This window comes from Stylophora pistillata, chromosome 4, assembly GCF_964205215.1.
Source record: "Stylophora pistillata chromosome 4, jaStyPist1.2, whole genome shotgun sequence".
Lineage (NCBI taxonomy): Eukaryota > Metazoa > Cnidaria > Anthozoa > Scleractinia > Pocilloporidae > Stylophora > Stylophora pistillata.
The window spans coordinates 39,985,153-40,000,388 of record NC_142522.1 but is presented as its reverse complement, the minus strand read 5'-3'; the positions used below and the strand labels follow the sequence as shown (position 1 = coordinate 40,000,388).

General features: G+C 42.2%; 4 protein-coding genes across 4 annotated transcripts; all 4 read left to right on the top strand.

Moving 5' to 3' along the window:
* The first annotated feature begins 929 nt into the window (after positions 1–929).
* Positions 930–2,831, top strand: LOC148733712 (uncharacterized). The gene has a single exon (XM_088758026.1). It carries the CDS (start codon positions 930–932, stop codon positions 2,829–2,831), a length of 1,902 nt encoding a protein of 633 aa, XP_088614152.1.
* Positions 2,832–3,719: 888 nt separating this feature from the next.
* LOC148733711 (uncharacterized) lies at positions 3,720–4,403 on the top strand. Its single transcript, XM_088758025.1, has one exon. The coding sequence runs from the start codon at positions 3,720–3,722 to the stop codon at positions 4,401–4,403; it is 684 nt and encodes a 227-aa protein (XP_088614151.1).
* Positions 4,404–4,604: 201 nt separating this feature from the next.
* On the top strand, positions 4,605–5,009 carry LOC148733710 (uncharacterized). Its single transcript, XM_088758024.1, has one exon. The coding sequence runs from the start codon at positions 4,605–4,607 to the stop codon at positions 5,007–5,009; it is 405 nt and encodes a 134-aa protein (XP_088614150.1).
* Positions 5,010–9,540: 4,531 nt separating this feature from the next.
* LOC111342719 (uncharacterized) lies at positions 9,541–15,236 on the top strand. Its single transcript, XM_022949829.2, has 2 exons — positions 9,541–9,682; positions 12,868–15,236. The coding sequence occupies exon 2, from the start codon at positions 12,870–12,872 to the stop codon at positions 15,189–15,191; it is 2,322 nt and encodes a 773-aa protein (XP_022805564.2). The 5' UTR covers positions 9,541–9,682; positions 12,868–12,869; the 3' UTR covers positions 15,192–15,236.

The window sequence follows — 15,236 nt, the reverse complement described above, 5'->3', positions numbered from 1 at the left end:
GTCGCCTCAACGGGGATTATACAGTCCTGAAAGAAAATACTCGTCTCAAACTGCTGCTGCCCCTGTTACTCTAGCCTTGAGGCCTTCATCTTACAGAGATTTGTCTTCACCTGGTTATGTGACCACGTCCCAGCGCAAACTTGCGTCATTTGATAATAGTAATACAGCTGCTCTTGCAACAACTTCTGTTACTTGGTCATTTTGCCGTGGGCCTGGTGGAGAAGTCCCTCCAACAGTTAGTTCCCTTGTGGGGGATGACAGTGTTGTTCTAGCATCAACGCCTAGTGGTAGTTGCCATGACAACTTAACCCAAACTCCTCGCAAGTCAAACTTCACTGCCCCATCAAACCACTCTCAACCATCGTACGTAACACAATGGGCCCCAGCCAGCCGGAGCACATCAACCCCTCACTTTGGGGGACCTAGTAGAAATGACAGTCATTCACTACAAGTAGAAGAACCGGTTGATACATTTATTGATAGATTGAGAGAAGGCCAGGAAACAGCCTTTCAGCCTTTACTAGCTTGCAGACAGATTCAAGTGTAGCTCTTCTTCGAGCTCAAGAGCAGCAGCGATTACCACTACTTGAGCTCTCGAAAAACACAGGAAAACCTATCGAGTGGCCTAACTTCATTGAGAGGTTTCGTGATCAAATTCACAACAAGACAACACTCCCCGACTCAGATAGAATGGCTTATTTATTCCAAAATCTTGACGGGGAAGCTAAGAGAGCAGTGGAAAGTCTAGGTGTTACAGGTCATAGTTACCCAACTTCCCTTAAGACTTTAAAACGTCAGTTTGGGAACCCCAACAGTGTGGCCACAGCTTATCTGAAGGGCTTATCAGTGCCTATGTACCCTCAAATGATAGGCAAGCATTACGTGACTACTATTACCAAGTGAAAGCATGTACGACATGGTGTGTAAAGATGGGTCAGTCAGCTATTCTTCAAACCCCAGAGTATCTCAGCAGGGCAACTATGAGGTTACCCATGAACCGCCGAGTAAGATGGTATGAATACATAGATGGACACAGTGATAGATCCACCCTGGTAGAGTTTGAGAAGTGGTTACGCAAGCGAGTAGAAACACTGTTCAACCCCCTTGAAGATTTCATATGCGAAGAATGGAACAAGAAACAAAGGTACCCAAAAGCAAAGCCAAATCTTAAGTTAAATTCCCTCGCCACGACAACAGGAAGGCCTCCTGACGCCCCAAGCAACAGCAGCGACTTGTCAGATTCCAAACTAGCTCAAACCCAATCATTGAACAAAGAGCAGGAGAAAGCCCCATCCAATGAAAAGGGGTGTGTCATCTGCAAGTACAAACACCCTGTTGCCTTTTGTCCTGTCTTTAAGTCTAAGCACCTACAAGAAAGGCGAAAAATTGCAAGGGAACATGGACTTTGTTTCAGTTGTTTGAAAACGAACCACCAAGTCAAGAATTGCCCGAGTACAAAGCGTTGTCTTAAAGAACGGTGCGGGCGTCCCCACCACACCCTTTTACACGAGGATCTTCGAATAAAGTCGCGTCCTAGCCTCACCAGCAACGAAAATAGCTTTATCCAAACATCGGCTTCTCCAAAGGAAAATGCTCGTAACCCAGAACCGGTGTCAAATTCGTTGCCCATCGTCCAGACCAACATCAACCAAGTCTGTTTTCAACCTCAGCGGAAGGTCCTCCTCCAAGTGCTCCCAGTTCGAATTCATAGTCAAGGGAACACGGTTGACACATATGCTGTCCTTGATGCTGGAAGTGACTCAACCCTGATTAGGAAAGACTTAGCTGAACGCTTACAACTTGTTTGCGAGACATATCACCTTAACATTAATACAGTTGGCAATGAAGCTACTACTCAGAACTTAGACAGGGTAAGCTTTAGTCTTTCCTCTAAAGAACAGCCAGACCCGGTTATGGTGCATGGAGCTTGGGTCATCGAAAAACTCAACATCCCATCTTTCAAGTTGTCGAAGAATAGGACCGTCGAGCAGTGGAATCACTTATCTCACGTAGATCTTCCTAAACTCCAAGGTGGTGACGTGATGATTCTCATTGGAGCTGACATAGCTCACTTACTGATTCACCTTGAAGTTCGCCAGGGGCGACGGGATGAACCCATCGCAGTAAAGACCCCTCTTGGATGGACGCTGTTTGGAAATGTGAATCAAAGACAATGTGAAACAATTAGTGCAAACTTTCTCGCATCAGATAAAGAGACTACATTGCAGCATCAAATCGAACGATTTTGGGAGATCGACTCTTACGCAACCAAGCGAGATCTCTCTGCGTCCACCTTGTCAGTTGAAGACAAACAAGCTCTGGCCATCCTTAAAAGAAACACAATCAAGGAGGAAGGCCACTACAAAACAGCACTGTTATGGAAATGTGAACCAGTCTTGCCTAACAATTATGCTATGGCAGTTTCAAGACTTCATTCCACTGAGAAGAAACTCAAGAAAAACCCAGAGCTAGCAGAGAAATATCAGAATGTCATCAACGATTACGTCACTAAAGGACACGCCCAAAGGATGACACAGGAAGAGGCCAAAAAGATAACCCCAAAAACATGGTACTTACCACACCATGCAGTTGTTAATCCAAACAAGCCTGGAAAGGTCCGTGTGGTCTTTGACGCCTCATCAAAATTTGATGGTGTTTCCTTGAATAACAAGCTTCTGACTGGTCCCAATCTGTTGAACAATTTGGTAGGGGTCCTTATGAGATTTCGAGCTGGAAGGATTGGCGTGATGGCGGACATTGAACAAATGTTTCATCAAGTGAGAGTTGCGAAGAAGATAGAGACTCTTTGCGCTTCTTGTGGAGAGACTTAGATGAAACGAAGAGACCAAGTGAATATAAGATGACTGTTCACGTGTTCGGCGCTGTAGATTCACCGTGTTGCGCAAACTATGCGTTGCAGAGAACTGGTCGTGATCAGCAAGGGAAATTCAGCGAGAATGCCATCAACGCTGTTCGACGTAATTTCTATATGGATGACATCGAAGCAAAACTGCGATGAAGCCACAGGTCTGGCTAAAGATTTGATAGGAATCCTAGCATCTGGCGGGTTTCGTCTAACGAAGTGTATGTCAAAAAGCCGAGAAGTGCTCACAGCAATCCCTTCGTCAGAAGTGGCGTGCGACATTATTCACTTAGATCGTAATGGATTGCCTCAAGAAAGAGCCTTACGCGTCAAGTGGTGTGCAGAGCAAGATCTTCTGAGTCTTGAACCAGCGAAGAGTAAATTTCCAAACACCAAGCGAGGAATATTGAGTGCCACGAGTAGCGTGTTTGATTCCCTAGGCCTTGCCGCGCCCTACGTAATAAAGGCGAAACTGATCATCCAAGAGTTGTGGAGACGCCAGATTGAGTGGGATAGCGAGCTGCCCAATGATATCCTGAAGAAGTGGCAAGGTTGGAAAGAAGGTTTGAAGTCCTCTCAAACGATCATGATTCTCCGGTGGTATGGCTTCCACCGCGACCGATGCCTAAAGGTACAACTACACGTGTTCTGCGACGCGTCAGAAATTGCTTACGGAGCAGTTGCGTATTTCCGTGCGGTGACTCGTAGAGATGTCAATGTGAGCTTTGTTTTAAGTAAGACTAGGCTTGGGCCAATCTAAGCCTTGACCATTCCGCGTCTGGAGTTACAGGCTGCCGTTGTAGCCACTAGGCTGAGGTGTAAGATAGTAGAAGAAATCGACATTCAAATCGATGAAATGCATTTCTGGAGTGACTCCAGGATAGTGCTTCGCTACCTTAGCAACACCGAGCGGAGATTTAGCACGTACGTGTGTCACAGAGTTGCTGAAATCGTCTCGAAATCGGACGTTAAAGAGTGGCATCACATTCCTGGCAAAATGAATGTGGCCGATGACTGCACGAGAGGGAAGGATATTCAGGAGTTGACTCCGAAATGTCGATGGATCAGTGGTCCAGAATTTCTAATGTTGCCTGAAGCAGAATGGCCGAGTACCAAGGAAGTACCAATTGTGGATGAAACTGAGCTAGAAATTAAGGGCTCAGTCCTTGCTGTGTCCACTACTTCATCTATAAACATGGTGCAATGGAAGAAGTACTCCTCTTGGAGAAAGCTATGTCGGCAGTACGCTTGGTGGATGAGATACAAATTCATTCTGAGGTGTAAAATAAAGAAGATGAATCCGCCTCCAGAACGTCAAACCATGTGTTTGAGCGCCGGCGACCTCGAAGAAGCCTCGCTAGCCTTGTGTAAACAAGCTCAAATTGAATCGTTTAAGGACGACTACGAGGACCTGCAAGCGAACCGAGCTCTCTCGTCTAACAGTCCACTACTTCCACTGCAACCAGTCCTCGTTGATGGAATTATCAGAGTTGGAGGTCGGCTGACTAAAGCTCTGATACCATTTGAAGCAAAACATTAAGCATTACTTTCCCCGGTACATCCTCTGTCTAGATTGTTGGTTCAAGACATCCACGAAAGACGCTTCCACGTAGGAAGGGAGCACACACTGGCTCTCGTGCGCCAACAGTTCTGGATCCTCCGAGGAAGGTCATTTGTTAGAAGAATCATCAATGAATGTCTTCTTTGCAAGAGAAGGAGAGCTAAGCCAACCGTTCCTGTGATGGCCTCTTTACCCAGAGAACGACTCGCCCTTAGCGAGCCTCCATTTACCAACACTGGTGTAGATTATTTTGGTCCAATTAGTGTCAAGAGAGGAAGAGTAACTGAGAAGAGGTGGGGGTGTATCTTCACATGCCTTACTACCCGTGCGGTCCACCTGGAGGTGGCAGGCGATCTGAGTACTGATTCGTTAATCATGACGTTGAGAAGGTTTCGTGGGAGAAGAGGCAACCCAAAGACAATCCGTTCAGACAACGGAACTAATTTCGTGGGAGTGAACAGAGAATTAGGTGAAGCTTTGAAGTCGTTGAGTCAGGGACGAATCACCGGCGAGCTGGCCCGAAAAGGGATCACTTGGTACTTCAACCCGCCGTCGTCCCCACACATGGGAGGAATATTCCAGTGAATGGTCAAGCAAGTCAAAAGAGCTATGAAGACTGTCATAAATGACCAGGTATTACCAGAGGAAACACTCCATACAGTCCTTGTCGAGACAGAGGCTATTGTTAATAGTCGACCCCTCACTCCCGTCAGTGATGACCCCGAGGACTTCGAAGCGCTGACGCCAAACCATTTTCTCATTGGACGAGCCTCGCCAAACAGTCCACCTGGCCGATTTGAGGAGCGAGAAATTAATAGCCGCAAGAGATGGAGAATGGTCCAAGCGCTAGCTGACATGATATGGCGGAGGTGGCGTAAAGAATACTTACCTACCTTGACAGTGCGCCCAAAATGGAAGAAAGAACGAAGGAACTTGAAGGAAGGAGATCTTATTCTAATGAAGGTTGATGATGCGCCTCGGTCACATTGGCCCCTCGGACGAATTCTAAAGACATCCCTGGGAAGGATGGTAGAGTTCGTATGGCAGAAGTAAAAACTCCTAACGGAACCTTGATGCGACCTGTCGCAAAGTTATGCGTGTTGGAGGAATCTGTTTGAAGAGGGCGTTGTTGAATTCTGATCTAACTGAGAACACTTGTAGCCCTTTCATGAAAACTGTTTAATTTGTTGTTTGTGATCTAGGTTCATCTAGGTTGTTTTTAGGTTGTCGTTCGTCTTATTGACTCACTGGGAGGGAGGATGGAGCGGCCGCTGGCAATCGCAACTGTTGTAACGCTATACCCAAGACTGCTTGCGCGAGAGCACTAGATTGTAACGTTGTTGTGTTTACGTCGTAATATTAAAATTCTCGTTTTATTTGGTCTTACCACGCGGACTTAACAACAACAACAACAACAACAAAAAAACAATTTCATACGAAGGCGATCACAAGACTTAATGGCGAGCCAATTTAGTGAGTGACCAATTTAGTGAATCCCTGTTTGACATTTAAGCTACACATGGGTTTGACATGCACTAGATACAAACGGTGTATGGTATTTCATGGACTGGACTGGACTGGACTGGACTGGACTAGTAAAACGCGGACTAGTAAAGCGCGGACTAGTAAAACACGGATTAGTAAAACGCGGACTAGTAAAGCGCGGACTAGTAAAACGCGGACTAGTAAAGCGCGGACTAGCAAAACGCGGACTAGTAAAACGCGGACTAGTAAAACGCGGACTTAACAACAACAACAACAACAAAAAAACAATTTCATACGAAGGCGATCACAAGACTTAATGGCGAGCCAATTTAGTGAGTGACCAATTTAGTGAATCCCTGTTTGACATTTAAGCTACACATGGGTTTGACATGCACTAGATACAAACGGTGTATGGTATTTCATGGACTGGACTGGACTGGACTGGACTGGACTAGTAAAACGCGGACTAGTAAAGCGCGGACTAGTAAAACACGGATTAGTAAAACGCGGACTAGTAAAGCGCGGACTAGTAAAACGCGGACTAGTAAAGCGCGGACTAGCAAAACGCGGACTAGTAAAACGCGGACTAGTAAAACGCGGACTTAACAACAACAACAACAACAAAAAAACAATTTCATACGAAGGCGATCACAAGACTTAATGGCGAGCCAATTTAGTGAGTGACAATCCCCGTTTGACCTTTAAGCTACACATGGGTTTGACATGCACCAGAAACAAACGAATTTATAAGTTTAGGCTAAGAAAGAATTTTATTCAGCACCAGTTCAAAATCCTAAAATACACTTTCGTCGTAAATTTCACGGCAGAAACGCAGGAATTCGATGAATAAAAGTCGCATTAAATCTCCTTGTGTCTAGGTAGAAAGAATCTCATTGACTTCAGCTTCTCGGTGGAAGAATAACCGATTTACACATGCCGTTACAGAAAACAAACAAGCAGACTGACCACTCCAAAACACATATTTGCATTCACTTACAATTTGACTTTCTGTGACATTTTAAAACGGAACAGAGGTAAATCTTCGAAGATTAATCGTCGTTGGAAATAAAAAATACTTTTCGTAAGATCTCTGTTTTTCTCTTTACGAGAAAATCGTCGTATGATCAGTTAACTCGTGTGTGTTTGTCACAAGTACTGCTGTTTCTTCAAAAGCGTATGCTTTAATTGACAGGTGTCACATCGTGACAGTTACTTTTCCAAAATATGTTTGAAAATTTGTTCGGAAGCCTTTTAACTACCTTTACAACTAAAAATCTTTCGGCGAAAGTTTTCTCTTTAATTTAAATAACATTTGTTTTCTTTATAACTCACTCGCAATCAAATTGTTAAGTTCAAGGAGGATATTCCGGTAATTAAACTCGTAATTGTAGCCCTAAATCATTCGGGTTATTCAAATTAAATTTGAATAACATTTGTTTTCTTTATAACTCACTCGCTATCAAATTGTTAAGTTCAAGGAGGATATTCCCGTAATTAAAATCGTAATTGAAGCTCTAAATCATTCAGGTTCTTCAAGTTAAAGAGAAAACTTTCGCCGAAACATTTTTATTTGTAAAGGTAGTTAAAAGGCTTCCGAACAAATTTTCAAACATTTTTTTGAAAAGTAACTGTAACGATGTGACACCTGTCAATTAAAGAGGAAAGAAGCATACGCTTTTAAAGAAACAGCAGTACTGTTGTGACAAACACACACGAGTTAACTGATCATGCGACGATTTTCTCGTAAAGAGAAAAACAGAGATCTTACGGAAAGTATTTTTTATTTCCAACAACGATTAATCTTCGAAGATTTACCACTGTTCCGTTTTAAAATGTCACAGAAAGTCAAATTGTAAGTGAATGCAAATAGGTGTTTTGGAGTTGTCAGTCTGCTTGTTTGTTTTCTGTAATGGCGTGTGTAAATCGGTGTTTCTTCCACCGAAAAGCTGAAGTCAATGAGATTCTTTCTACCTAGACACAAGGAGATTTAATGCGACTTTTATTCATCGAATTCCTGCGTTTCTGCCGTGAAATTTACGGCGAAATAAACAATTTTTAATATAAGAGGAAAATCGAGTTTCCTGATGAGAAATTTACGACGAAAGTGTATTTCAAGATTTTGAACTGCTGCTGAATAAAATTATTTCTTTGTTAGCCTAAACTTATAAAATCGTTTGTATCTGGCGCATGTCAAACCCATTTGTAGCTTAAAGGTTAAAAAAGGGATTGTCACTCTCTGAATTGGCTTACCATTAAGTCTTGTGATCGCCTTTGTATGGAATTATTTTTTGTTGTTGTTAAGTCCGCGTTTTACTAGTCCGCGTTTTACAAGTCCGCGTTTTACTAGTCCGCTTTTTACTAGTCCAGTCCAGTCCAGTCCAGTCCAGTCCAGTCCAGTCCAGTCCAGTCCAGTTCAGTCCAGTCCAGTCCTCGAAATACCATATGCCTTTCTTGTCAAGTTCGGTAATGGCTGACTTATAAACAAGAAGCGTAATGACTTCACGCGCTCTGAAGTTGTATTTTTGTTACGGTTGAGTAGAGGAGGAGTAGATGTCAGTGGCGGAACGTTGGTTGCGTTGTGTCTCAAAGGAAATATTCATATCAAACGCTTAGCGTGTTTTTACAAAGTTAAATAACACGGTGATAGAATAAAATATACGTTTTGCTGTAGTTATGGTTTTTTAAATATATATTTTGGAATTTTTTTCAATTATCGGACGTATGCCGCGGAAAATATTAGTCTCCTTTGTAATAGGTATTTGATGAAATTATGTGAATTTGACTGCGTAATGACGTCATAGTAACAAAACTGAGATATTTCATTTAATCTCACTCGTGGTCACTCGTGGTCACTCGTAAGTACTTTTAGATCACTCAAATCACACAAAACACTATCACTCAAAACACGCATTTGCATTCACTTACAATTTGACTTTGCGTGACATTTTAAAACGGAACAGAGGTAAATCTTCGAAGATTAATCGTCGTTGGAAATGAACAATATTTTCCATACGATCTCTGAGTGTTTTGTTTTTGTTTGTTTTTTTTTACGAGAAGATCGTCGCATTGTCATTTAGCTGTTGCGTGTTTGTCACACCAGGACTGTTGTTTATTCAAACTGAAAGCGTACACTTTTTTCTTCTTCAATTGACAGTTGTGATGTGACAGTTACTTGTCAGAAAATGTTTCAAAGTTTGCTCGGAAGCCTTTTTAGTTACATATACAAATTAACAATATTTCGGTGAAAGCTTTCTCTTTAATTTGAATAACGTCTGTATCCTTTATCATTCATTCGCTAACAAATTGTTACTTTTATGGAGGATTTTCCCCTAATTAAAGTCGTAATTTTATCCCTAAATCATTCGGGTTCTTTTAGCAATCGTTTTGTTATGTGTTAGAAAAAAATAAAAATGTTATTCAGCATCAGAGGTCGGTCCGTACTGGGAAAAACTGTGCCCTGTCTCTAGTACCGCCCTCGGCCCTCGGCCTCGGGCGGTATCCAAGACCTCGGGCACAGTTTTTCCCAATACGGACCTCCCAGCTGGTGAATAACATATATTTAATTTCCGGTTAGATGTCTGCAGCACAGCTGTCTGTTATGTTCGACGAACGTTATTCTTTTGTCTTGACCTCCAAGAGTGACGCGATTAAGCCTCGTTTTTATGAAGCTTTCGATTCCTCAGCTTGAGGCATTTACTTCAAAGCACCCATTTGGTTCGACTTGGGTTTGAAGTGTCTTACGCAGGGATCTGGCTTACTTGGACAAAAAACAGGTTTGTTCCGCGACTTTGTAACTTTTTGGTTTGTGCTATCTTCTGCACGAAGATTTGTAAAGTAGGTTAAATCCTTGTACTATCTACTAGTCTTAAAATGATTAGTTTAAATCATGTAGCACGTGCTCTATTCATTGTGATGTCGCGTTAACAATTCTAGATCGATATTTCTATTTACGGTCGCTGTCTCTGACGTGGAAACAAATTCAGTTTTCCTCATTTGCGAACTGAGGGATTCTGTACAATTCTTGGTTTGCTTTTGAAGCACGCTGTTGTTAAAGCTTGTGTTTCGTTGCATTCAACCTTCGCAGTTTCGCTTTCGACCAGCGTTCTCACAGATCACATTTGATTTTCTTTCTATCCGTGTGAGCTCGCTATAAATTAGCGCACCACTGCAAATGTAGCTAAAGTGTAATGTGAAGTGAAGAAGTTTGCCTGATTCGAGGTTGTCATGGTTTGGGTTGAAAATACATATTGTCCTGTTTGTAGGGCGGTACCCTGGAGCTGTACATTACATTTTAAACAGACCTACTCTTTCATCCGGTCAAACCTTTCATTTAGCAAAAAGATATATGCGTTTTATCGATAATATTAATAGCTTTTAGATAAGGAAGGAATTTAGCATGCCGACGAAAATATTCGTCAAAACAAAGCTGGAATCATTTAAAGGTAATTATAGAAGTTTAATAACTGAAGCAATAGGAAGGATTAATTCTCGTGTGAAACTAATCCTTACTGTAGCCACTGATGCTCAGCAACTCCAGCTGAATTTATGTATGATCGAGATGGAACTCGTTTCATTGGAAGTTTTTTTGTAGTTATGGGGACAGTGATGTGTATAGCATTATATTATGTTTTTTTAAAGGGTTCAGTCAAGGGTAGCATTCCTGTTTGAAACTTTAATCAGATTTCCTTAATTCGTTCAGGCATTCCTGAGCACGCTCGCTCCGCTGCCGCCCAACTCCAAATTGGCAACGAGATATTTTGATATTTTAGAAAATATAAAGTGCAATTCAGTTATTATTTTATAAACCTGAAGTTAAGAGCCTTTCTTATCGGTTATAAAGTTTGTGATCGAGAAATACTTATTAATACGAGACATTTGAGACCAAAGAAGCTTTGAAACCTAACCGAGGTTAAGCGGAACAGCTCATTATTCCAGAAGAGTTATCCTTTGTTTCTCATTTCTGAGAAATGGGTCGAGGCATTTCAAGAGAGCTTACGTCATTTAGTCTATTTTTTCCGCGCTGAGTTTTCCTCGTTTGAATATCATGTTCGAAAAAATGCTCTTTTAATTATTGTAAAGAAGGTTAAGTTAGGGCTGAATGTTTGTCAACTTGGAAATGGAATGATACTTTATGATACCCAGGAAAAACGTAGTGCAATTCTGTCTTAAAACATTAGAGATAAGACAAAGAACAACCCATAAGACAACTCACAAGACAAAGAACAACTCATTTCCTTTGTTTATCAGTCATTTCCGAGAAATTGATTGATGCATTACAAGAAGGCTCACGTGATGTAGTCTATTTTTCCCGTCCTGAATTTTCCTCGTTTGAATATTATGTGCGAAAAATGCTCTTTTATTATAAAAAAGAATAACTCTGGGAAACGTTTTTTCATATTTTAGGAAATATGACGAGAAATTCTTTCTGTGAAAGAGGTCAGCCGTTCCCTTCTCGAGCTATTTGCATATGCATGTTTTCTGTCTTATTTAATCGCACTGGCTCTTGAACACGGCTCTTTCTTTTCAAGGCATTTTATGAAAGATAAAAACTCATTGGAAAGTAATTTGAGATTTTCGGAAATGAGTCATGAAGAGTTCCGCCTTGAGATTTTCGACGTTTCAGTTTCATTCTTGATATTTACCATCAAACGGTCTCAAAAACACGCGCGCGCGACACGGCCGTGAAACACTTGACCTCGCATAGTAGGGTTACTCAGCATCTTTCACACAACTTTAGATTCCACCAGCCAAGGCGTTTTTTAGTAACCACTCTTTTAAGTAACTGGACTTGATTTTAAATCGTTTCACACTGTGATCTCTCCATGTTCTTCAGGGCTAAGGAGACGTATTACCTTCTGTAGGCAGGTTTGGATAAGAAATTGTGGAAATTCGTTCAGTCTGAAACGGAACTAAAGTTTTGTAGCAATAAACATGCGCAGTGAATCCGCCTTTATCTGCACACAATTTATTGAAGCTTATTTGAAACTTAGTGAACTGTGAAATGTACAGTATCGGCCTCTCTTATTTAAAAACTAAATGTCTGAAAAAGGACTTGAGCTTCCTTTGTATGACCATCCTGTTTAAATTACAATCAGAGAGATTGTTTCTCTATTTTCTAGTGTCCAAATGGAATATGATAGAGAGCCCATGTGATGTTTTTACCGTTAAACAGTTCAGAATATTTATGACTAGCGACTCAATTTTTTTAAACCCCATAAATATGAGCCTTGCTTACCAGCTTTAAGAGATTTTTCAGAGACATGATGGAGAAATGTGTACTTATTTGAGACTTTTGGGTACACAGATGATAATTCTCTCAAATTAAGAAGCAGTGTAGTAGACCGTCTTATTTTCTCTTGATATGTTTTCATTGTTAATCGTCAATAAAAACATTTTCAAGTGGAAATCAATTGAAACAAGACAAGGATATCGGTCTTCGTGTACAAATCTCTTTTTCCCCCTTCACCTTCCATTAGTCAGCCATCTTCGATTAGCCATGGAAGCAGAGATTGTGTTACAAGACGGGGGAGGAGCTATCCCTTTTATAGTCAGGGTCCTTGTTTAAAGGCTTCTAAAAGACTTACAGAGTCAGCTGCTTCGACAAAGGGCTCTTGTATTCTTCCTCGTTTTCCAAAGTTTCTAATATGGCATCAAAATCGTCGCCGAAGAAAATTAAGTCGTTCATGTCCTTCATAGTGTTTTGGTTCTGTGCAGGGTCATTGGTCACGTGACGTTCCAGCGAAGCTCAGGGGACAGACAATAGGCCGGCCCTTTGAAGTTTGCCGCGTTTCCTAACCAGTCCCCTCTACTAACTATGTTCGGAGAGAGCCGCATTCATGCCGAGTTATACTCTTAAGACAACCTAAATACTAGCTCCCTTGATCCTGCCAGTTTTTCTTTCTTAGAGATCCTTGTGCTTAAAAAACAATTTTAAAATATGAAATTAATCTATCTTTAGCAATGAATCCTACATACACACTTCTGGATCTACCTGTGACGGAGTGCAAGGGTCTTGATGAAGACAGAGTGCTCTACACTTTTAAAAAGGCCGATCATGCCAAAGTTTTGTTGAAGAACCTCGCCATGATGCAAGCGAATGAAGGACTTCTGACAGACGTAGCCCTGCGCTCTACGTCCAAAGACTACGAGGAACCCTTTCATTCCACTCTTCTTGCTGCCTGCAGTCCTATCCTTAAACAGAACCTAACGGGAAAGCACTTTGATTGCACTGGTGGCAAACTCTATTTGAAGGGATTGAGCACAGAAGTACTTGTTGCCTTTCGAGGATTTCTTTACAAAGCAGAGTTCCCGCCACGTCAAGATCTGGTAGATGCCCTTCGAAGACTTGCCGTAACATATGGAATGGACTCTCTGAAAAAGCTTTGTGAGCGAAACAGTAATGAAGAAATGTTGGCATTGTGGAATAGTCACTATGAAAGTCTGCTTTCGCAACTGCGCGACATGTACGAGAAGTCGGAGTTGACCTCCTGTTTGTTGCAAGATTGCAAAGGTTTAGCACAGTCAGTCCATGCGCCAGTTGTCGCAGCAGCATCACCAGTGTTGGGGAAAATTGTTTCAAAATTTCAAAATGATCTTTGCTCATCAGAAGAGACAAGATATCTCCTAAAGGAAATTGCTCCTAACGTCTTGGAGGATCTCGTAGAGTACATATATACGGGTGATGTCACACTGAACGGGGAAAACGTGGCTGGTCTTCTCAAAGCTGGATCTGGTTATGAGATTCCCGCACTTGCGAGGGCCTGCTGCGATTGGCTGAGCCTACGAATGGAATCCTTTAATGCAGTCAATATCTTGTGGCTGGCACGCGAGGAGAATTGCAAAGAAACCAAGGTTCTTCAAGAAGAGGCAAAAAGTTTTATCGTAGCTAACTTTACAAGCGTCAGTGAAGAAGACGAGTTCGTTGAGTTTGAGAACGAAGATCTGAAAGAGATCATACAGCGGGACGATCTTGGTGTGAATTGTGAAGAAGAAGTATTCAACGCGGTTGCCAAATGGGTAGCTGCTGACGAAGATGAGCGTACATCGTACCTGCCAGAATTACTGAGGTGCATTCGACTGCAGAATACAAGCCCCGAGTTCCTTCAAAACCTAAAGCAGCATCCTCTTATAATGAAGAGTGCTTCATGTGTTGAATATGTTCAAAGTGCCTTGGAAAGTCAAGCCTTGTTTCATTTGCAAGAATATACAACCCCAAAAACCTTTCAGGAGTCTGAACTAGCCCTCTACCCTGATCAATACGGCTTTGAAGATGCTATTTCAAAAGATCTTATGCCAAAATTTTTGTCTTCGGAGTTAGAGCTTCCTGGGTCAGATGTGCCTGTCAAGCAGACGCCAAGGAGGGTTCAAAGGAAGGATGGAACTCCTGACATGAGGTTTAAAGAGAACAGGCGGTTGTTAGGCCTGCAAAATAAAGACCGCTCTCCAGATATGCGGTTTAAAGTTAACAAACAAGGCCTCAACTTCTCGGTGAAAAAGGACGGCACTGCAGACATGAGATTTAAAGTAAACCGTCAATTCCTAGGCAAAGATGAAGAATGGCGACCACTTACAAAGGCGGGTACACCGGATAGAAGATTCAAAGTAACGAGAGGTAATGATGCCATTGTGCAATCTTCTTTAAAGAAAGGCAGAACACCAAGTACTGGCCCTGTCAAGAGAGATGGTACGCCTGACATGAGGTATGCAGTCAACAAACAGTCTTACTCTCTTTCTCCTTCCGGTAGCTATGAAGGTAGTCCTTTGCAGCTACCCTCAAATGAAGCTTCAACTGGTCCACTGAAGAGGGATGGAACTCCTGACATGAGGTATGCAGTCAACAGACAATATACCTCTCCATCTCCCTCCAGGAGTTATGGAAGCAGCTCGTTACAGTTGTCATCATATAGCCGTCCAAGTGGTCCAGTCAAGAGAGACGGAACTCCAGACATGAGGTACGCCATTAACAAGTCATTGAGCGACATTAGTTTTGCATCCTCTGGCTATTCGTCTGGTGGGTCCATCTACAGTTCGAGATCATCTCTAAGTGGCAGTGTAAGTGGGTTGAGTTCATGTGGTCCACTCAAAAGTGATGGTACTCCAGACATGAGGTACGCTGCAAACAAGTCGTCTTATGGTAGTTCACGGTCGACTGGATCTTCTTTTGGCGGATCAAGCTACAGCTCCAGGCCGTCTTCCAGCGGAGGTGCCTCTCTATCCAGCTCCTGTGGTCCCTTAAAGAGCAATGGCACTCCAGATATGCGATTTAAGGCTAACAGACGGTAAAAAACTCCAAGTACGAGAGGTATTAAATTTTTTAGCAGAATATTT

What these genes read in the sequence shown, in the direction of transcription:
- LOC148733712 (XM_088758026.1), top strand. Translation starts at nt 930, where the DNA reads ATGGGTCAGTCAGCTATTCTTCAAACCCCAGAGTATCTCAGCAGGGCA.
- LOC148733711 (XM_088758025.1), top strand. Translation starts at nt 3,720, where the DNA reads ATGCATTTCTGGAGTGACTCCAGGATAGTGCTTCGCTACCTTAGCAAC.
- LOC148733710 (XM_088758024.1), top strand. Translation starts at nt 4,605, where the DNA reads ATGGCCTCTTTACCCAGAGAACGACTCGCCCTTAGCGAGCCTCCATTT.
- LOC111342719 (XM_022949829.2), top strand. Translation starts at nt 12,870, where the DNA reads ATGAATCCTACATACACACTTCTGGATCTACCTGTGACGGAGTGCAAG.